The sequence below is a fragment of the Crocodylus siamensis genome, chromosome 4 (genome assembly GCF_052110815.1).
Source record: "Crocodylus siamensis isolate JL-2025a chromosome 4, ASM5211081v1, whole genome shotgun sequence".
Taxonomy (NCBI): domain Eukaryota; kingdom Metazoa; phylum Chordata; order Crocodylia; family Crocodylidae; genus Crocodylus; species Crocodylus siamensis.
Window position 1 is genome coordinate 87,609,057 of NC_143398.1, and position 22,951 is coordinate 87,632,007.

The window sequence follows — 22,951 nt, forward strand, 5'->3', positions numbered from 1 at the left end:
CTGGGTACTTCTTCCAGTTCTACCCCTCTTGGTTTACATATCTATACTTGCATTTGATATGCTGTACACTACAATGCAAGTTTATCAGAACAGAAAAGGAAGACAGAACATGTAAGTGATTAAGCTTTTGGACAGATATATTGCTTTCAATGCATGACATACATTGGGGTAAAATTGTATAGCTTTAGAACCAAGTGAAAGTTGCCAAGCACTATGTTTTTCAAAGCTTACTCTGCTGTGTGTATGCCTCACCCATGACTAATAAGGGGAAGGGTAGATTTATGCTCCATGCATAGGACATGAATGAATAAGCTTGGTGTATCACACCTACATGAGTTTTCACTTGCTTCACAACTGAAGAAGTACAAATAACCAGTAACATTTGTAGAATTTCTGACCCAAATTCCAGATGTTTTCACGCGGATTTTGGATTCCTTAATCACTCTGGGTAAAACTCACTTGTCTGCCCCACACAAAACCTATGTATTTCTAACATCCCTGCTTCTCCTACTTGATGTAGGGTAAAGATGGGACACAAGTGGTTCACAAGCCTCACATGCAGCCATCAGCATAGGAGTGAATCTCACCTAGAGAGAGTAGTATATAAGCTGAGCCCTCTCTTCGTTTTCCAGAATTTCCGTGGCTTCATTCTTCTAGCTGGTTAGGGCTGGAGGAGACAGCAGCCGACAAACCACAGAAAGTCCACAAGAAAATGAATGTACTTCAGCTCTTAGGGTCTTTTGTCCTAATCTACCAAATCAAGAAACTCTTGTCCATGGCAGTCATTTGTGGAACAAAAGAAGGGTCATAAAGTTAGGTAGGCCAAGCTAATACGTTGGGCCTATTCACTATAAAGGAGATTGTCTTTCTTCCCACTCATCTCCCGTACTTCTTGAATCTGTTAGCAAACTCCTCAGGAGTATAGAGGTATTAGGGAAAGGACCCCATCTTCCCTATGAAGCAGGGATGCAAGTAAATTTATCACCAGGTCTTCAAAGGAAAAATGATACTGTCCAGCATTATATTGTCATTCAAGTACAAGTTAACTCCTTTACTGATGGTCCCTCCCATAGGGTCTCCTTAGATATGGTGGGCCTTACTTCTATGTTTCTGTTCCAAAATGGCACTAGAGCACTAGAAATGACTTGTAGCTTCTGTAGACCTTTCTGTCCAGTGGTCCCAGCTAGTAGGTATTGAAGTGACCCAGTCTTTTATGGACTGTCACCTCATTTCTCTTTAGAGGCTCTGCTAATTCTCTGCAGGAAGATTGCCACATTTCTGACCCCTCTTCTTCCTGTGCACAATCCTGAAACTCTCCCTGCTAACTACATCAACCTTATTCTCTGAAGAGCTGAACAGAAGCTCAGGCATGGGATTTAGCCAGATACTCACTTTATTTAATTCCTCCAAGTTAAAGTTTCCTGCAGATAAGCGTCAAGGTCAGTGCTATGGGTTTTAAAGTAGATTCAGCAATCATCTGTTCTGGGAAGGGACTTTCCCTACCCATTGAGGGCAGTGTGGTCTTTACCACAGTGTCAATGTGGGTAATTAGCATCCAGGTCTGAGGACCAGGTTAAACAAGCCCAGGTATGAGCACCATACTAAAAAACCATGCTTGAGTTATCATGTCCTGACTGGTGCTATTGTAGTCATCCATGTGAATCACTAAGGCTAAAAATGGGTAACCGGTTTGATTTTCATCAGAGCATTTTGTGCCGCGTCAAATCCAGACCTTACAGACAGCAGAGCTTAATGTCTCAGCTTAAATACCTGTGTATTATTCAAATTAAAACTTTTCCTTGGAATAATTGCAGCTAATTCAAGTTAATTGCTATTTAAACCTAGTGTGTAAACAGCTCTGCCACATGTATTTTGGTGCGAGTCATATCCCAGCCAAATCAGGGCTGCATTAAACCAGTTGTCTGTTTTTAGCCTGAGACTGTCCATGGTTCTCAGGTAAAGTAAACCAAAGTGCTCTATGATTCTTTCTCGGCAAAATGTGTAAGAACTATCTCTCCTTCAGGCAACACAGGGAAATTTGGAGAAAGCACTGGACAGCTCAACAGTCAAACAGTTCAGTTTGCATCTTCACTGCAAGGTGAAAGGGTTGCCAGCCCTAGTGAAAGCTTTATGCAGGTCCCAGAAGAGCTAGCTAGGTACGATTGAACTTGGGTGAGGGTTTTCTGTAAGGGTAGAAGATAATCTTAAAGAAATTCTCTGCCCATTGAGACAGGGGGACTGGTTCACTCATCAGGTAGGGGAAGTGTGGCATGAGGAGAGCCAGAGCGCAGAGCAGCTCAAGCCTTGTGAAATACTCAGTCTTCGGAGGCATCTGGAGTTGGCTATCTCAATTTCAAAATTGAAAACAAAATGTTTTTGTCTTCCCCACTACTACCCTCTAAATTTCTCTTCCCTGCTTAATACAATTAGTATTTTATGTTAAGCCAAATTTAAAAAAAAGAACTATTTCGCCAACTCTTAGGTTATACAAGGCCCTCAAGTCCACAAAGGAATTAAGCATGTGTTTAATTTTTGAGATCATGAGTTGGTACGTGAAAGTTCATGGGATATTACTCACACAATTAAAATCTACAGCTTTTACTGAGGTGTGAGGTTTCATACACTAAATCTCTGCTCTGGAGGAGGTTACAGCAGGTAACTTCACATCTGCAGGTCTCTTGAGGAGTGCAGAAGTGGGGTTTAGCTTTTGCACCTCACCAGATCTGCAAGGTGGGAAACTATTTCAGTTGGCTGTCTTAGTTGTAGAGCTCTTAAGGTGGCACATAACACAAACACAACCTTTTTTTCTGTAGTTTTGTGTAGACTTACATGGCAAAATGAGGCTTTTATGTGGTAACTGTAAAAGATGGAAATATGCTGCCAGTTCAGTGGCAATATGATCTGCATTGTTCAGGAGACATTCATGGAAGTTATGAAGTAGCTAGACAAATACAGAACAGACAGTGCATAGTTAAAGACCCCACAGCTGCTTTTAACTCTGTTCTCTTGCATGTAAAGCACATTAATGCACCATAGTTATGGCGCATGAAATTTAGGACTTGGATACCCAAATACTGGCAGTAACTGGTGCTACTGTGCAGTAGCACTGGCGCACGGGTTTTTACAGATGCTAACTGTACAACAGCCTACTACTACTGTGCAGTAGCATTTTAGCATGGGTTTAGCTGCTGTGCACAGTGTTATTAAGCTACTGTGTAGTTAGTGTCTCGTGTAGCTGCACCCAGTCTTTCTTAGATGAGCATCATGTCCCTCCTATTATGTATTATTTGTCAAAAAGGATTATATAATAGACTAGAATTGGATTTTCTTCTGCACTGCTTCTCTGGTGAGACAGTTTACTGTAAATAAATTGAAATATGTACTTACTGTCTTCTGTTTAAATGTAGTCTTTCTACCTAAGATTAGATGCACTTGCGCAAAGCTTTCTATTATTGCTTAATATAGCGTATGCTAATTAATTGCAAGCACACATGACAGTCAGAGCCCAGATTTACAATTAACTCTGAATTTTCAAACTCTCTACCTTAATTGTGGTGATCTTTCTGTGCATCATTTTAAATGGTCAGCCACTGAAATGTATGAGAATTTTTTATCCATCCGTATACATGCAGTGAGTTACAGCACAAGATGGATGCCCAAGCTGGGACACTGCTTTTTTAAAATTTTAATGAGATCCTCAAAACTTGTTATGCTTAAAGAAAATTGTTTCAGTAGTTTTAAGGCTCTGAACATTTTAAATCATCAGGTTTTGAACCACATTTGTTGTTTTTCATCCTTTCTTTTTCTTTCTTCTCTTTCCCTCCATTTGTGTCCCTCTCTTTCTCTCCCTCAGCCCAAGCTGAGAACACTGATAAAGCTACGATGTTCTTTATCTTTGGCTCAGTCTCTCAGGACCCTCTCTTCCATGGGTCTGCAAGGATGAATGGCAGTACAAACTTGTAATGGGGCTTTTCAGGATTAATGGGAGTAAAAATGTGTTTTTGTCAGGAATTTAAGCAGATATGACATGAGGAATATGCTGAGTAAGGCTCGAGTCATCTCTGTCAGTGAAGGGAGATGCAGCTGAGGTGCAATCATGGGAGAATGATGGGGGCATTTATCGTTTGAAATAGAGGGGCAAGTTTCTGAAGTAGTGGCACTATTCCTAACTTACAGCTTTCTTTTTTCTCTAGCCTCACTATCCTGGCACATCACAGATGCTGGTTACTATTTTCTGGTCCTTTTTTTTCTCTTAGTCTTTACTTGGTATTAACCATTTGGAGACTTCTGCTACATTTGGCCACCTATATGTTCATTTTTTTAGCAGTTTGAAAAATGATTGATCTGAGGAAGGGCACTTGGTGTTTAAAAGCTTGTCTAAAATCTCTTCCAGCTATGCACTTGATCCAATAAAATATATCATGTTCCCACTGAAAAAAGATCCTTGCTTTTTGCAATCTGGAAAGGCCAAACTTCTGTGAGTTATGCAATCACATTAATAATAATAATAATTATTATAATAATTATAATAATAATAATACAAAGTTTGTCCGGTTTCCTACTTCAGAATAAGAATAACTAAATGGAGACAGAAGCTAAGTGTATTTTTATTTATTACTTATATAGCTCCATAAACATGCATGGCACTTAGCAGTCAAATAAAAGACAATGGCCCTTCCTTCATAAGTTTACAGTCTGAGAGATAAAAACTACCTCATACAACTCTAGAGGCTGTGAACTCTAAAATGTAAGTGCTATATGGAAATGATCGTTGGAGTTACTGGAATGCTTTGATTAGTCACAGATGCAAATTTGAAATTCCATATATTTTTCACTCAGGTAGATTGCAAAATGTTCAGAGCAGGGATCGAGCCTCCCTACATGTTAGAGAACCTATTTAATATCAGTCTGAACTCCATTTGGAGCCTTTTGATGCGACCACTTATTCTAAGGGATATGTCTGTGCCTGAGTGGCAGAGATCTTAGGTGTGCAACTAAGGGAATAAGCCCCACTTGCCCATTCTGTGCATATCAATCTTGGATATTGTCGCACTTAGAAAGTGGGTTTTTAAACCTAATGTTCCAAGAATTGACAGAATATCCAGTTGATCAATACCAGAAAGGCTTTAATAACAATACCACAAGCAAGCTACAAAACTAAATGACAGAAAAAAGACTCTTTTCCACTATAAGATGAGCTGTTAGTTTTTGTATTCTCTTAGCTGCAAAGATAGCTTTACCCAATGCAGGCAGGATACGGTTCTTGTACAGCCTCGCAGTGTGGATCCGTTTGTTTATCAGCTGGGTGGCAGAATGACTTCTTGGTCTTTCCTGGACTGCACACACTTTTCTGGCAGTTCTGTCTTACTTTATACAGCTTAATTGTATAGCTTCAATGCATTTTTCCTTGATAGTTGGCTGATTAAAGTCAAAACAAAAAAGGGAGGAAAAGGGTGACCATCATATTGCAACTATTAAATTGCCTGGCTCCTGTTTTTGGATTTGTCTAGATCTGAAAACTTGTGTTTCTCGCAGCCCCCTGCAATTAGAGGTTAATTACAGGTGATGGGCTTTGAGTGGTCCAACAGGATGCTTAGAGGTGTTACCAGACCTGTCTTTGGGTATTTGTTTATCAATGGGGCAAATCTGCAATAGCTTATACCGGTGATAGTCTATTTAGAAAACTCCAAACATAAATGGAATGGTTGAGACATTTATACCACCTTAGACATTGGATGCTTGTTTGGAAAAATGTTAGCATGTCACATACAGGACATCTTTCCTGTATTCAATGAACCTTTTACATGTTTTGCTTGAAATGTATATTTAGTTTTTTGTCTTCTTTAGTTGCTAGTTCAGTTGAAATGTATATGTAGTTACCTTGCCTTCACTGGCTCAGCCTTTCCTTTGGCTTTCTTAGCTTGGAAATACACATGTGACGAGCATGTCAGGACTCTGTTAACAATTGTAACCATCACTTTTATTATTTTATGGCATGGGTCTGGTACTGGATACCGCAAGCACTCCACTGTCTCGATGCCTAATGGGCTGCAGGCCATTAGCAGAGTTTGGCAGTCAGGACTTGTAGTAGAGATGATACCTTTTATTAGACCGACAAGATTTTTGCAAAAATTTTCTTTAATTGCGAGATTTTGGGCACAAACACCCTTCATCAGGCATTGGGGAAAAGATTGTAAAAGTTCTCCTGGGTAGAAATTAGTGGAGTTTGATTTTCTTGTGACAGTCTTGTTACCACAAGCCAGGCTTGCCCCAGGAATTTTCTTGCATTTTTGTGCAAGAGACACTGTCCAAGCTTTCACAGTTTTCATATGCAGCAGATGTTAGGCTGTGAGGATAACCCAAAGGAGCCCCAAGGCACCATGAGACGCATAACTGGAAATGCAGGTTTTGAGTGTGATGCCAGCAGTGCCCCATGGAACCTTCCAGCTTCCCTTCTGGGGCTGATGCACACAAAGTGGATGAGTGTAGCTTATTGCTTTGGTGGAAGTACTGAGCTCTTTGATGCTGCTGTGTGGACACATTGTCAGAATTGGCCAATATTTTACACTTGGTGCCCATTATTCAGTATCCATATGAAGATCTGTGTGCAGAAGAAACATGTCAATTTTATTGACTCCCTACTCCATCATAAGATACCACTACATGTACAGAACTCCACTGGCTTTCCTTTCCAGAGAGGGCAATTTCTCTCCCCATCCCTGAAATGTGTGCAACCCTCCCCTCCCCTTTCCTCAACCCCCCACAACTTTCTTTTGATTTAGTTTTTTTTTTTTTTTTTTAACTGACTCTCTCCTGTGCAGTTGCATTACATTTCATACCTCGTTATTATCCATGGTCACCCATCTATCCTTTTTAGCAGTAGCATGTTCTGGCGTTCTCTCTCCCATTGATTATCTGTTTCTGTTCATATCTCTTTAAGATTTTTACCTAAACATTTTCCAGATGGCATATCACTTTTGTTGTTTGCTTTCCTGGGACTATCTTGAAATGCTTCTTTTTGCCAGTTCCACTTTAACGTGAAATTGACCACAAGATACAGCGTATGGGTAGCATTTGATACTTGGGATGGTGGTTCATAGAGTGAATGATTTACATGCATTACACATGCATGTGGACAAATAAAAGCTATGAAAACTATATTTTAACTCATATGTGAGTGTGGGTGGATCTAGAATTTTGAAAGGGAGGGTGCAGATGGTTTGGTGTATCATCACATATAAAACAACACATGTTTTTCTCCAGTTAAAATTAAACTAGAAGCTTTGCTAATATGTTAGGGGGGTAGGGCTATATTGTTTAGTTTAAAATTGAAGCAAAAATAAATATAACTTCACTGGAATAAGTTAAAAACAATTTACAGGGCTGTGAAGTAGGAGCTTCGTTACCAGGAACAGTGCACGGACACAGAGGAAGAAAGCCTAGCTTGGTTGGTGGAACAGCAAGACCATTAAAAAGAAGAGAAGGTCATTAACACTGGTGGAATGAAGAGTTTAGAAGGGATCAGGTAGATTACAATGAGCTATGAAGTCAGCTGACTCCCTCACCGTTGCCTGACTAGAAATGCTACTGCTAGGCAGTTGGTTTTAAACTTTGAGTGGAGCAGGAATCAAAGAGGGGGTGCAAGTGCACCAGTGCTTGCATCCCTGTATGTGGGCACGCACTGAATCGCAACAGTTAGGCCTATAGTGATCCTATCCCATAAGCACTACTTTGATTAGTATGCAAAGGGACTTCTGTTTAGTCAAGAGGCTCAGTGATCCCAAGATGGGGATGTTTTCCTGTTGCTGAAGAGATATGATAGGCACCTAAGTACATGGCTGTGATAGGGCTTTATAGCTCTGATGTATACACATTGATAACACTTTATAGGCCTGATATGTATGGAGTTATATGATGGGGGAAAAGGCTTCAATATGCTGGAGACATGGTGTCCTAGTTGGCAAAGAGACCATGTAGTTCTGATGCATGTTTGGCTTGCTTGCAGTAACGGGACCTTGCCATTGTAGTATGTCTAAGAGTCTGGCCAGGGAAGAGGCTGCTTAGCCCTGACAAAGCTGAAGCAATCATGCAGTGAAGGGGCCACATGGTCTCAGTGAATACCTGGTGATCTGGTTGTTAATGAAGCCATATGCCTGAGATACCATCTGGTTGGAGAAGAGTTTGTATAGCCCTGAGTTTTTAAGCAATCTGTTTGGTACAGAGACAGCCAACCCAGAACTGATATGGGTATCTCAGTCCAGTTGGTGAAGAGGCTGTACAATCCCACTGTGTGCATTCCTCTGGCAATAATTATATGTGATGGAGGCCTCTTCCACCAATGGATCACTGCTTTCATCTCATCTATTTTACAAGGACAGCTATTTTTAACTGTACTATTTTTGATCTTCCTCTTTTTCTTTTGACTTCTGCACTATTCCTAGTGTGTCTGTTCCTTTTCCTCACCTGGCAGTGTCGCTATTTCATCTGTAGATGTTCTTGCATCTTTGGCTCTTTCTAAGGGGAGTCTAGCTTCTCCCCACATCTTACAGGGAGGGTTAATCTAATTTTTCACCAATTCTGTTAAGAGTCAGAAACATTAGCATGAATAACTCTCTTGAAAGTCATCAAGGGCTGTGTGTGGAAGAAGGCACTATGCAAAATAAGGCTTGAGAATTTGAAAAGCCACAGGGTATTTGTTAATAAGATAGACTAGAAGGCTGAGGAAATGGGATGCATTTTCAGGATCTCTTAAAGCTATAGGTTAGATTTAGCATTGTCTCCTCACAGTGTCATTTATACCCAAAGCAATGTATGTCTTCAGTGTAAATAACAGAAGTCAAGAGACTGATGTTTGACCACTGGGAGTCCTTGGTTTGCATTCTGTTCTGGAGCCAGGTAATGGAATGGTTGATGAGGTGGTTGAAACTTCATTGTACAGGGTATTGGTCTTTACTGAGAAGATGAAGAGTGATATCTTGCAAGCATGAACAGAGGGAGCAGAAATGTCAGATGGAAAAAAAATGAGGAACTGAAAGTTGGTAGCCTCATGAAATAAACTCAGAATTCTGTCCTGGGAAGAAAAGTGCTTGCAATGTATAAGTCGGGTGTCTACCTTGAGGTGATAAGAATAAGTGGGAAATGAAACTTGAGAAGTCTCTGTAAGAAGGAACTGTCAATAAATAAGAAATGAGCAACACTGGCTTTTAGGCTTGTGCTACACACAGGCTTCATTATTGTTAAATAATTTAGGTTAAAGTGTGATTTTCTTTCAGACTAACTATGCTGGTATAATCCAGTGTGCAGACACTATTATAGCAATAAACATATGACTCATGGGCTGGATTTGGCCCATGGAACCATTCCATCTGGCCTACTGGTAGTCCATCAGGCTACCAGAATTTGTGGGCCCTAATCTGTCACAGAATTGAGGATCCCTGGACCCCAATGAACATGGCCTCCGGAGGTGGGGGGGGCAGCCCCATAGACCCACATTGCAGCCTGAATGCAGTGCCATGCTGCTGCATGCTCCCAGATCCAGGCTGCTACCTGAGTGTGGCTTTATGCTGCCACACATCCCCAGACACATACTGCTGCCTGAATGTGTTTCTTTGATGCTGCCTGCCCCTGGACCCACTGTGGTTGCTTCTAGCCCTTCAGGGTGAATTTGACGTCCCTCATTTAGGTAAAGATGTGTGTAGCCTTGATGACAATGACAATGATGATGATAATTTATATTCCAAAAAAAAGTTAAGTGCTTTCTGAATATAGATCAAATTCTGAAGTTTCAGCTCTGAAGACCTAGTCAGCTGGACAAGACACAGGTTAAATAAAGTAGGTCTGGAGTTTAGTTGTAGCCGTGATGGTTCAGGAAACATTGAGATGTGAGGCTTTTTTGTGATACCTTTTCTGGACCAGCTGTGTAGTTGGGAGAGCTATTGGACAAGCTTTCAGGCATCAGGTGCTCTTCCTCACATCTATTAGGAACTACCAACATATAAATGGGGGGTACCTTGGAGATGCAAGGCAAGACTGCTGACCTGATTTAAAAAGAAAACAGTGTCTTTGAAAACAGTGAGACTGGAGTTTTAGACAAAAAATTAAGGTATAAGCAGACTGTGTCAAGATCCTTCTATAGGAGATCAGGGCAGCATCAACCCAAGATGTTTGCACAAGGCAGAGAGGTTATGCTAGAAGCATTCACATGCATTCAGGCTTTGCTTTCCTGTTTGGAAAAGGCTGGCGTGAGTCTCAGAAAACATCTGTTGATAGTTTAGCTCCCTAAAAGAGTTTTCAGTAAGGATTCGAACTCTTGTGGAACAGTTGACAAAACTGTGGCAAGAAGCAGAAGTGCTGAAGCCAGACAACCTGTCTCGGAGCAATGCAGAGAGGAAGCTCAGGGGTTGCCACTAAGAAAGTTATCCCCCCTAGATGGACTGTGTGAAAACTGGCATTTCACATGTGTGCGCTTAAATGTTACTCTCAGCTTTGGATTTGCTGGCAGTTCCTGTCTTAGCAGTGGCTCTCCTTCTTCAGAGCTCCATCTCAGAGGGGATACCCTCCCAAAGCCACTCTTAGGGAGTGATTTTTCTCTACCCCATTCCACAGACAGAGCTCTGCCAACAAAGGATGTAGTATAGATGCAGTTACACTGGCAAAAAAATCCCTGTGGTAGCAATTACTCTGTTGAGCAAACTGGTTGAAACTATGCTGGCAAGTTCTTTTTACTGTAGACAATGCCTATACCAGGCAGACAAACATGTGCAGATGTACTTTTCACAGGGAACAATTTCATGATAGACAATGTACTTTTTTGTAGGGGATAAAAAAGAATCTCATCATATTAATTGTGGCCAATTAGAGTTAACCCCCACCCCCTTATCCCTGCCAATCACAGCTGCCTGAATGGAAAGAAACCCTATCACCTGTTTCATTATGCAGATTGATATTCAAACATCCGAGAACAATGCTGCCTTGTGCACGGCATGGTTCCAAATTGCTAATGAGACTGCACTGCCAGACAAGTCACTTAACCTGCTGCTGCTGAAGGCTTTCATAGAGGGAGATGGGGAGAGCAGAAAAGAGACTCTCAGCTCTGGATTTGCTGGCAGTCCCTGTCTTAGCAGTGGCTCTCCTTCTTCAGAGCTCCATCTCGGAGAGGATACCCTCCCAAAGCCACTCTTACGTTGTGATTTTTTGCCTCTTGGTTTTGTGGAGGGAGGAAGAGGAATTGAGAGTGAAGTAGCTCTTGGGCTTCTATGTGTGTAAAGACAACAATACACGTGCAGCCACAGTTGCATAGAAACGCTTCTGTAGAAGAGCATTCATGCAGTCCTGCATCCGCACAGGGCCCTACAGGGCCTCCCTGCCAGGAAACAGGCACACCGGCAAGCAGAGATACATACACTCACAGTAGTGGATCCAGTGGGGGTGCAATGATGTGACTGCATCCCTCCCCGCTTTTCAGCCGTGCTGCAGGACAGCAGCTGGGAACTTCTTTCGAAGTCCTGAAGTAGGTAAGAATTCCACATCTCTCAACATCCCCTTTCTGCCCCTCCATGCTCTGCAGCACTCACCCTTGCCTATCATTCCCCTGCTTCCCTACTGTCAATGCCCCCATTGTCCCCTGCTGACCTGGGGCAGGGGAGCTCCAAAACCTTTCCTGCTCTGCTCCAGCTGACTTGTGTAGGGAGCCAGGCTGAGCAGGGAATGGCAGCAGTGGTGACGGCGGGTAGCTCTCCCTCCCTGCCACTTGCCCTGGGTGTTTCCTGCCAGCATGGGAGTGGGTGTAAGGATAGGGAAACCTACTTGTCACCACAGTTGTCCCTAGCCAAGCCTGGCACCCTGCTCAGCAGCTCCCTGCAGCCTTGGTAGGAGCAGGACAGTGATGGTGGCAGGTGGGGCTCACTGTGCCCATAGGTGTAAACAGGGAGAGGGGAAATGGGATGGCAAGGAAGGAGAGGTACTGTGGAGCATGGAGAGGAAGAGGGGGGATAAGAGTGGGGGCTGGGGGGATTCTTACCGACTTCTGGGCCTCAGAAAAAGGCCATAGTTGCCATTCCCATGGCACACTTTGCCTATCCTGGTTGGGGGAATAAGTTGGGAGCAAGGGTACATCCACTCCTGCAGGGCTAGACACTGCCCTCACATCCCCCACTTCTAAAAGTCCTAGGCCTCCCTATGTGCATCAGCACTGTCAGCACACACCCATTCAATCGACTCCCTGTGACTCTCCGTAGTCACAGATTCTCCTTCCATTTGTGCTACCGCTGTATCATCTTTCCTTCTCTTACCTATAAGGAGGCAAAAGCAACTCTTGCTGTTATTATTTGGTCCACACTGTTTTTCAGAGGTATCAAGGGGAGTTGTATAGGGGTCTGTAGTCCTGGATATAGAGGGACAGTGACTCAGGGCCTTTGTAGCACAGGAACTTAAGATGAAATGATAAGAGATCTTTAGGAGCTTGGGATTTAGATGCTGACCCTGTGCATAAATGCCCATGTTTAATTTCTAGATCTATATTGACTGAGGCCCAGCAGAGACCCTTTCCACATAATGCTTCTCCCATAGCATCTTATATATACCCCATCTTATATTATCTACTACTAGGATAGCACAGCAACATACTTTGCCTCTCCTCCTTGTGGAGTGACATTTTCTAAGCCAGTTGTAGAGATAGGCACAACCCAGGAGACCTACTTCCTTTGCTGGGGTCTCTTGCAGCACCGCCATGCCTTTTTGGATTTCCCAGGGAGATCCAAGAGATGAGATCCCTTATCCTGGTGCTTTGCCAGGCCAGCAGGAGGTGTGTACCTTCCCTAGGTAGGTAGTGCTAGTACTTTCTGAGGGATCAAGCAACCTTCCCACTCCTTCACTGCATGCCACATCTTGGGGCAATGAGATCAGAAATATTCTGATTGATCCTACTGCTTCTGGCTCTGCCCCAGACCTAGGGATCTTGGTTGTGATGCTGTTCTCCAAGCCCAAGTTAAAAGAGAGGAACTAGCTAACTAACTAACTTGTGATATAGGATATCATTTCCTTTAATAGTGAGGACTTTTTTCCCTTCCCAAGCCTTTCCCTTCTCTCCTGGGTCCTATGGACTGGTGAGTGGCAGTTGGGCATCGATTCCCTTCAGTGTTATGAACACAAAGCCAGGAGTCAGGGAATGAATATTTATGTGTGTTCCTGTCAAGCTTTAGAGCCAAGGATCTTTGCTTTTGGGTATCGTATGGATCCTTGCATATAATTTCATATCTTGCTCTCCACAGGACTGCAGTGGGAGACTTACTCTAAGGTGCATGTGGAGATTTGGTTTTGATTGAATGGTGAGAGTGGAGGGAGAAAAGGGGGAGCTCACAAGAAAATACCTGGATGTAAATAAATTTTCTTGCAGGCATTCTTACTGGGTCCATTTCCAGGGCCAACCTTTTATAGCCAGAGGGAACGATAGTTTCCGTCACTTGGGAACTTTCTTTTTTTTTTTTAACTTGAGAGAGGAATTGAGAAAAGAGATGAGTGACTGATGTTGCTAATGTGGTTCTTCGTGTGCAGTGGGGTGCTCTGGAAGATTCAGGGATCAGTGTCCTGTTCTACACCACTTTATAGTTTCATGGTTTCTAGGGTCGGAAGGGACCTGAGTAGATCATCTAGTCCGAACCCCTGCCATGGCAGGCAAGAGTACTGGGGTCAAACGACCCCAGCAAAGTGTTCATCTAGCCTCCTCTTAAAAACCCTCAGGGTAGGAGCCTGCACCACTTCTCTTGGAAGTTGGTTCCAGATCCTAGCCGCCCTGACCGTGAAGTAGCGCCTCCTGATATCCAGCCTAAATCTACCCTCTGCCAGCTTGTGACTGTTAATCCTGGTCACTCCTGGCAGTGCTCGGGGGAACAGGGACTCCCCCAGTGCCTGCTGGTCCCCTCTGACTAGTTTTTAACAGGCCACTAGATTCCCCCTCAGCCTTCTCTTCTGGAGGCTGAACAGGTTCAGGTCCCGTAGCCTCTCCTCATAGGGCCTGCCCTGCTGTCCCCTGATCATGCGAGTGGCCTTCTCTGGGCCCTCTCCATGTTGTCCACATCCCTCCTGAAGTGCAGTGCCCAGAACTGGATGCAGTACTCCAGCTGCAGCCTGACCAGTGTCATGTAGAGGGGGATGATAATCTCCTTGGACCTGCTCGAGATGCATCTGTGAATGCATGACAAGGTGCGGTTGGCCTTCCTGACTGCCTCCCCACACTGCCGGCCCATGTTCATCTTGGAGTCAATGATGACTCCAAGACCTTTTCCTGCCTCTGTGCTGACAGGAGGGGAGTTTCCCAGCCTGTAGGTATGGTGCCGGTTGTTCCTCCCCAGGTGCATCACTTTGCACTTGTCAGTGTTGAATCCCATCCTATTCTCGTCCGCCCACCCTTGTAACCTGTCTAGGTCCAATTGTAGTCTGTTGCTTCCTTCTAGTGCGCCCACATCCCCCCACATCTTAGTGTCATCAGCAAATTTGAACAGGGTGCTTTTTACCCCCTTGTCCAAGTCACTGATGAAGATGTTGAACAGTGTGGTAATAGATGTGACTATTCCTCTTAGGTCCAACCACCAGCTGTAGAAGTGGCAAAATCTGCAACTGGTACACTGGGGAAGGGCTACAGTCCAGTGTTACCCAGAGCCATAGCTGTACAGAGGAATCCCCCTGCACACACTTGGGTGATCTCTCCCCTCTCTTTTGCCACGTGACTCTATGAGAAACCCTGTGGGGAACAATTAGCCAAGACTCCAGCCAGTAGGAACAACCATAGAAGCAACCAAGGCAGAGACCTTGGATGTTCAAAGAACTTTCTGCCAGAGTTGTAGAGAGCAAACTGAGCCCCTTGGGGGGGGGAGCATGGGGCAAGAGTGTGCTGACCATCGTAGATGTGGGGAGAAGGTGGGCTAGGGGAAGGGAAGTCTTATCTGCATGGGCTATTGCTGCCCCTGCTGTAGCAGCATCAGCCCCAGCATCAGTAGCTCCATGGCCAGGCTTCCTGGGCATTGATCCTACTGACTTTTTTGCATCTCACCTCTCTCATGCATACATATTGGGTTCAGGGCTGTGCCTGCTCTAGCAGAAGCCCCCAGGGAGAAGCACCATTTCACTTGCTCCATGCTGTCCAGATGTGCTGTGGTGCAGCACTGTTCTGCCCACCTTCTGTGGCTGACCAAGGGCAGAACAAGACCCTCCTGGCCGTGGTAGATTCTCAGCTGGGTTGGGGGATTCTGGACCCCCTCAGTCAATGCCCAGGCCTAGTGCCCTGCTTGCCCTGCCCTGGTTATGCTACTGCTTTCTGAAGCATTTGACTGCATTTCTGTGTTCTGTGCTGGCAGCCTGTTTACTCCAATCCTCTCCTCCTTCCTCTCCCTCACAGTCTCTCCACCCCACCTTCACTCCCCCACTGCCCCTCTTACCCCCTCCTTTTCTGCTTTGAACTCTTCTCCTTCCCTCTAGTGCCTCCTCTTCCTTTCCTTTTTTTTCCCCATTTAATTTATCCTCAAATGAAATCCTCCTCCCCCTGCCCATCCCTGAAAAGACCATGAGACTAATGTGCCCATTCAGTGCCATAACGTTGTTCATTCTGCTTCAGTGTTGTCTCCCTGGGGGTCAGGGAGCTTACTTATCAAGATTGCAAGCTTTGGGAGGTAGGAAGCACCCAATGGTTCTATGTTTGTAGTGCCTCACATAGTCAGCCCTATGCTTGGTTGGTCTTAAGGCATTTTCCTAATCAATGTGATGACTAATAATAGCTTTAACATGCTGCTGTGATTTTATTCTATCAAAATTTACTCTCATTACAATTTTTGATAGTTATGAGCTTGTCTTCTCCCTTTGGGAGAGGGTTAAGTTTCTGGAGAGGCACCTTATTGCCTGTTTACATCTTGAGAACTCCTTTAAGTGCAGGCCTGTATTTTGGGAAATAGCGCTGACGTTTTCCATCCTTTTAGGAGCAATGGTGCATGCACGTCTTCTTATTCTCTCACTGTCTCATATACACACACAACCCGGTCAAACTCATCCTAACTAGGGAGATGATTCCCTAACTCATCCAGGATAGGGGATGGATACACACAAATAGCTGTGAAATGATGTTAACACACCCAGCAGATTGAACAGATATGCTTTTTATGGGACTAATTTATTCTACACAGTACAAGGCAATGCACACATTACTGGATCTGGTATATTCTGTGCACAAAGCATAAGTGGTACATGGTCACTTTGGTCATTAGACAAAGATCTCACTAAGCATGGTCAAAAGATAGTAATTAGCAGGGTGCACTGTGCAAAATACCACTGTGAACTACCAAGGGACAGATTTTTCTATCTACCAGACTGACCGCTGTATGTATTTTTTTTTTTTTTTACTACTTATTCAGTTCCTGGCTTGCAGTTTTTTGTGCTTCTTCCCATCTGCCTGTTCTGTGGGTTTTAAGAAGTCTTGATAATCGGCAGTGCTAAATTTTACTGCTCATAAAACCCCAGAAAGCACTGATTGTGACTTGAGTTAAGCAAGTGGCATATAAAATCTTACAGCCTTACAGTCATGGGGGAGTTTTATGATGATTGTATTTCTTGGGAGCAGCAAAGGACTTGGAGGATTACTTCTTCCATCTTTGTTTCAGGCATCACTTGCCATTAGAAACAAGCAAAGCTCTAATAGGATTTAGACTCTGAGTCAAGAGAAACACCCAAAAGTTAGAAAACAAAATCTCAGTTTGCTAATTTGAGTATGAGGGGTTGTGAGAAGACTGTTTCTTCATGAGAAAACTGTTTCTCCATCAGACAGAAAACAGGTAGCCCAGTGTCTGTTCCAAAGCTGAAAAATAGATTTAAAAAATACAGTAATGCTGGCAGAGTAAGTCTTCTTTATCATTTCTGAAAAACCTTTTCTTACATATGTTCCAAACCCACACATTAGGTTATTTTGTAAAAGATTTTAAAAAACATTATTTTTCATTCTTGAAGCTGATTTTTTGGGGGGTTTCATTCAGACTCCTTAGTGAACTTTTGTATAAACTGTGTATTGTTAGTGAAACTATATTGGTTGGTTTCACTCTCTGATTCTTAACCAGAGGCTACTGTGTTTGAAAGCAGCTTTCCATATGATTTTAAAGAAGTTGGAAGCTAATTTCTGTGTCCCAACAAAACTTTCTCCTGTTCAACAAAATGGATTATTTCATGAAAACTACTATTTATTGATGAAAGTTCTGAGAAGTTTTCTTTTTCTCTCCCTCCAGTTCCAGAAACCTAATGACTTCTCACCCCCTTTCCGCTTTGGGACAGTTCCCAACGGCAGCACAGAAAGGAACATTCGCAACAACTACCCTGAAATGCATAGCTACATGGTGAAGTTCAATCAGAGGGGGGTAGGGGATGCACTGTTATCACTAAAAACTGGGTAAGGCTGCCGTCTTCTACATTTGTCCACAATGTAAGCTTGGTTTCTTGTCTTGAGTGTCTGGGAATTTTCTGTTGGACTTCAGTGACTATTCTTTATGATATTCAAAGTGCCAAAAATATCACAAACTCTACAACAGTTACCAAGGCAATTTTGTTTTGATGCTATTCACCATTCTTTTTTGCTAGTTTTCTGTTAATATCTACACAAGTGATTTTGTTTGATTTTGTTTGTTCACAGGAATATTTTTGGAGAGAGCGAACCTCATGTGAATATTTATTTGCATACATGTTAGTACGAGCAATCTTGCTGGTACAAGCTATTATGTATGAGGAGACGCCTATGCCTTTGCAGAGCCAGTACTTGCAGTACTTTGTGGCCAAAGTTTGTCCCAGAAATGTTTGCACAATCCTCCTGATACTGTTTTGATTCCCTTTTTATACCATGAAAGATTAAGTCAGTTAGGGAGCCTAAATGTCACAGGCCAGCTTAGCAACAATGAATATCATATAGACAATGACATAGTCAAAGTAATTTGTTTGTGAATGACTCAGAGGCTAAAATATCTTTGCATAAAATGCCTGTCAAAATATTTTTGAATCATGAATATATATATATGAAATCAGAGTTTTTTCACACATCTTTGGGAAGCAGAAAGGGAAAAACTCACTGAAAATAGTTTGCTTTTAGCCCTTTGCCCCATTCTAACAGCTACCAGAATGCCCTCTATGAGCAGACAGAAACCCTGCTGTTTTTCATAAGTCCCTATCCTCTGTGGATAAGGGCAGCCCCTTCCGTATCAAGCCTCAGATTGATTTTTCAGAAACTCACCCTTATAGGGGGATTGGGGTGCTGCGGGCATTAAGGTGAAGGGGTGACAGCCCAGAAATCACAAGTCCAAGGCCATAACAGAATTGCTCATGGTTTGGCCCTTTCAAGATTCCAGCAATTCTGCAAATTCTGCTAAATACCTTGTCACAAGGACACAGAAAAAGAAAGGAACCCCTGTGGGGAAAAACAAGATCTTTGCTCCTTGTGTCTCACTCTGGGTTGCAGAAGCACTGCACTCTCTGATAAGGTTCATTCTGAAGTATGAAAGGATGTTCAGCCAATTTAATTACTAGATTGACTGAATATTTCTAACCCATTTGCCTGAGTCAGAGGAGCGTAGCCCATTACAAATGACTGTACAATTACTGGATGCCATCCTGGGAATGAACACGTGCCAGGGTAGTCGTCATCCAGGAAATAAATATGCTCTGTCCTGGAAATATATAGATGAGAGAGATGTCATCCTAGAAATATATACCAGGTTGAAGTCAACACTGATTTATACTAACTTTGGGATAGACCACCCCCTAGGAATAAATTTGAACTGAATGGGGAAGATACTACCTTGGAAACATACATGCACTCCAATAGGGGGTTAGAATCATGGAAGACTAGAGCTGGGAGGGACCTCAGGAGATCATCTAGTCTAACCACCCACTCAAGACAGAATTGAATGGGTGGGTGGGTGCGTATGGTGGCGAAAGGGTTGGAAGATGAAAGTTCTTCATTTCATACTTAGCAGAAAGTTTTACTCTCTTGCAATCTCTGGTTATTTGGAAGATGTAAACCATAGAATCATAGAGAATTAGGGCTGGAAGGGACCTCCAGAGGTCATCAGAGGCAGGATCATCCCTAGCCAAACCAATTTATACAAATCCATAATCTAAACTCTCTGTAAAACTGTAATCAACCCTGACACACCACAAGACACAACACCCTAACCTGCCACCGATAAAGCATTTTTCCTTGAGTTGGTGTTTCTTTCCAAATAATCAATATTTTTACTGGGAGAAAAGAAAGACTACCTGACTTCTCCAAACCACATCCACCAGTGTCATCTAGTCACAGTGCCAACATTAGTGGTTCTCTAAATCAATCTGGAATAAGTTTCTCAGGGCATCTCTACTCTGCATGTACTACACCCCAAAAGTGTAACATAAATGTCTTTAGAGTAGCCTGGGCATGTGCTATTCAGTACACCTGAGAGCAAAAGCTTTAGGTACATCCCAGTGCCACTTGAAGGATGGCTACATTAAATATTTTCAAAGTGTAGCATGTGCCGAATGGCCATGCCATGCTTCACCACTGCACTCCCTAGCACAGTTGGAAGGTGGTATAGACATGGTCTTATAGATTCATAGATGTTCGGGGAGGAAGGGACCTCAGTAGGTCATTGAGTTCGACCCCATACCATAGGCAGTAAAGAGTGTTGTGGGATCAGATGACCCCAGCTAGGTGCTTGTCCAGTCTCCGACCAGCCTCAGTGCTCTACAAGCAGGGTGTGATAATACCCATCTTCATGGTTAGACATAAATCGATCAATGACCTGATCAATTGCTATCATTAAAGATCTGCTGGGACTTTTTTAATAGGGGTGTTAAACTCAGTATTTTAAGCTAGCTAAATCATGCCAGCCATTTCAGCTAGAAATGATCTTTTGCCTTACTTCAAATCCTAATTTCTTATATAGCATCCATGTATTTTGTAGAGCATTTCAGGATCCTTCGAGATGAAAGGTACTATAAACATTTAAGATGACTATAGATGTTCCTTTATCTTCCTCTTTATTCATCCTTGACCTTGCAATAGGTTTTTGTTTTATTTCTTCTTCCACATCAACTCACTGGAGACCATGTTGGAAGTCAGGAAAACAGAGATAGGTCCTTACCTAATCTCTTCACCTAATCTCCTCCACTTTGAAAATTAAGATTCAAGGCTCAGATTTTAGTTGCTCCCTGTGAAGTTTCAGAATGCAGTATACAGTATTCGATCTGGACTGGTTCCTCTCATCCATAGCTAGCAAACCACATTTTTTGCAAGGAAAGGGAATTGCTATGTATTGTGATTTGAACTTGCATAGAATCTTTTTTTTTTACTGCATACCCTCTGTTTTTTCTTACACCTATGCAGGAAGTTGGATGCCTTCATTTATGACGCAGCAGTGCTAAACTACATGGCTGGCAGAGACGAGGGCTGTAAACTGGTAACAATTGGAAGTGGGAAGGTGTTTGCCTCCACAGGCTATGGCATTGCCATCCAAAAGGACTCTGGCTGGAAGCGGCAGGTTGACCTTGCCATCCTTCAGCTTTTTGGTGATGGTAAGTGATCTCAACAAAAAGATTGGGTTTCCTTGATCTCTGTTAGATCCTATCTGTGTGGAATTTGCTGCTCTCATCCCTACCCTACTGTTTTAGACTTGGTAGATAATGGGAGATTAATAAAAATAGGTTACTAATGAAAAGATAGAGCCACATGAGTGGAAATATAAACAGTTTCAAAGATTTGATAAAAAGTATGCATCAGATCAAAAGTGTATGTTAAGCTTATCTGAGTATCTTTCTTTCAGAAGTCTTGTGAAAGCAGATTTTCCCTTGTGAATTAGTAATACTTCCAGGTTCCTGGCCATAATCAAAGACACTAGTAAAAATGGACTTTGCAAGAATTATTCCATTAGGAATTCAGTAGTAAATTTTGAAGAACTCTTCAGCTCTTAATGGATTCAAACTAGTTTGCCCTCATCCTTATTAGGTATTACTTAAAAAAAAAATATATGGTACATTGTTGATGGGATGAGAGCTTCACTCTGGGAAGAATTTTCTACAGTTTCTCCCTCCTTCCCCATACCACTCCTTTCAGGACACTTCTATTGGAAAATTAAAATTCTTATCTTATCGTGTAAATGAATAGATTTCTTAAATCAGAAATAAAGGTACAGGAAAATAAATACAGGAAGATTATTAGAACTGACATATTTTAGCAGAGAATTAACTACCATTCAGAAAGCTTATTCTGAAAAGTATAAAACACCCACAATGTACCTGACTGTGCAATGTAATACCATTCGAACATAAGATCTCATGTCTGATCCTGAAAAGTATGGATAACCTCCAGTTTCTCCTAAAATCTGAAAAGTAGTCCCAGAATTCAGTTTTTGAAGGTTTGCATAGATTATGAGCCATACGGTTAATAGGGATAAGTGTGCAGTACAGGCAAGCTAGGAAAGCTCCATTGTTACTTGGTATATGTGGTTGATAATTTGACCTGATCAAAAAATAGACATTTTGACAAAATTGAAAAATATTTTGATAAATATAGTAGGGAAATATTTTAATAAGTGATTTTTTTTTTAGCTAGTCAAAAACCAGTTATGGAATTGTGTGGAAAATTTAAAATGTGAAATGTCAGTGAATTTAAACCTGAGCAGGGATATTTTCATTGAGAAAAATAATATGTTTGTAAACATCTGTAGTAATGGCTGTTTTCTCCCTCCACTGATCTGATATCCACAGTGAAAGTTTCAGAAGAAAGGTCTCTACTGACATGGAATGGAATTTTCCTTAGCAGTTCTTTCAGAACTTTGGTAGTTTGGCAGGTGTGTTTTTATGATGCAGCCTTTCATTCTAGCTTCTGGTTATGGCAGAGTCTTGTCCTTGTATTTCTCCTCCAACAAATCACTACATTTCTTACTACTATGAACACTGCATCCTGCCAGAAGTGCTAGGCAAGGAGCTATACAGACAGAACTCCACCATGGTCAGACTGCAGTTATAAAACCAGAGCTCAGACAGTAGAAAAGACTTGAGGCCAACTTCTATTCCAGTTTGCTACGGCTTGGAGTTTATAGTCAGCATAGAACCGACTCAACTTTATTTTTTGTCTTTCTAGGAGAGATGGAGGAGTTGGAAGCTCTTTGGCTCACTGGCATTTGTCATAATGAAAAGAATGAGGTAATGAGCAGCCAACTGGACATAGACAATATGGCAGGGGTCTTCTACATGCTGGGAGCAGCCATGGCTCTCAGCCTCATCACCTTCATCTGTGAGCATCTCTTCTACTGGCAATTCCGTCACTGCTTCATGGGTGTCTGCTCTGGCAAGCCTGGTATGGTCTTCTCTATCAGCAGGGTGAGTGTCTTCAGATGATACAAAGGAACAATGGGGAAGTTAAGTCATCTGGTTATAGAAGTTAAAAAATAGGAAGTCCTACTAGATTATTTTGACTGTCTCAATTATGGACATCCAACATAATATATATATGTGTGTGTGTGTGTGTGTGTGTGTGTGTGTGTGTATCTCCAGTGCTTTGTCTATTTTAAATGTTACAAGGGTTTCCACCACTTTCCTTAAGAAGTCTGCATTTTCCTCAGATTATTTAGTAAATTCTGGTCTCATTTGGAACCAATAATGGTGGAACAGTTGGAAAAATAAAAGGCAAGGTAAAAAAAAAAGTGTCGTTTTTCTAACCCTCCAAAATGTCCTTAAAGAATGTTGATTTCCTGGAGGAAGTTTAGGGCAGTTCTTGATTCTTCTACCTGAACCAATTTTCCTTTGGCTCTAGTCAATAATTTTAGAAGTAATTGAGAAGTCTGTTGTTGCCCTGTGTGTTGGAGCTTTATAGATAAACTTGTCGCAGATCAGCACTGGCCTGTGGTTGTTGTGGACACTGACTTTTTTAACCAAAAATCATGTTGTGAATCATACA

The 22,951-nt window shown here is 42.4% G+C and overlaps 1 protein-coding gene across 1 annotated transcript in view; it reads left to right on the top strand.

Moving 5' to 3' along the window:
- Positions 1–22,951, top strand: part of LOC149865969 (glutamate receptor ionotropic, NMDA 2B) — a 43,412-nt gene that overhangs the window by 16,681 nt on the left and 3,780 nt on the right. The window contains exons 6-8 of the mRNA XM_090042753.1: positions 17,259–17,419; positions 20,381–20,568; positions 22,136–22,374. Of these exons, the coding sequence (XP_089898879.1) occupies positions 17,259–17,419; positions 20,381–20,568; positions 22,136–22,374 (588 nt within the window). The remainder of the gene's footprint in view (positions 1–17,258; positions 17,420–20,380; positions 20,569–22,135; positions 22,375–22,951) is intronic.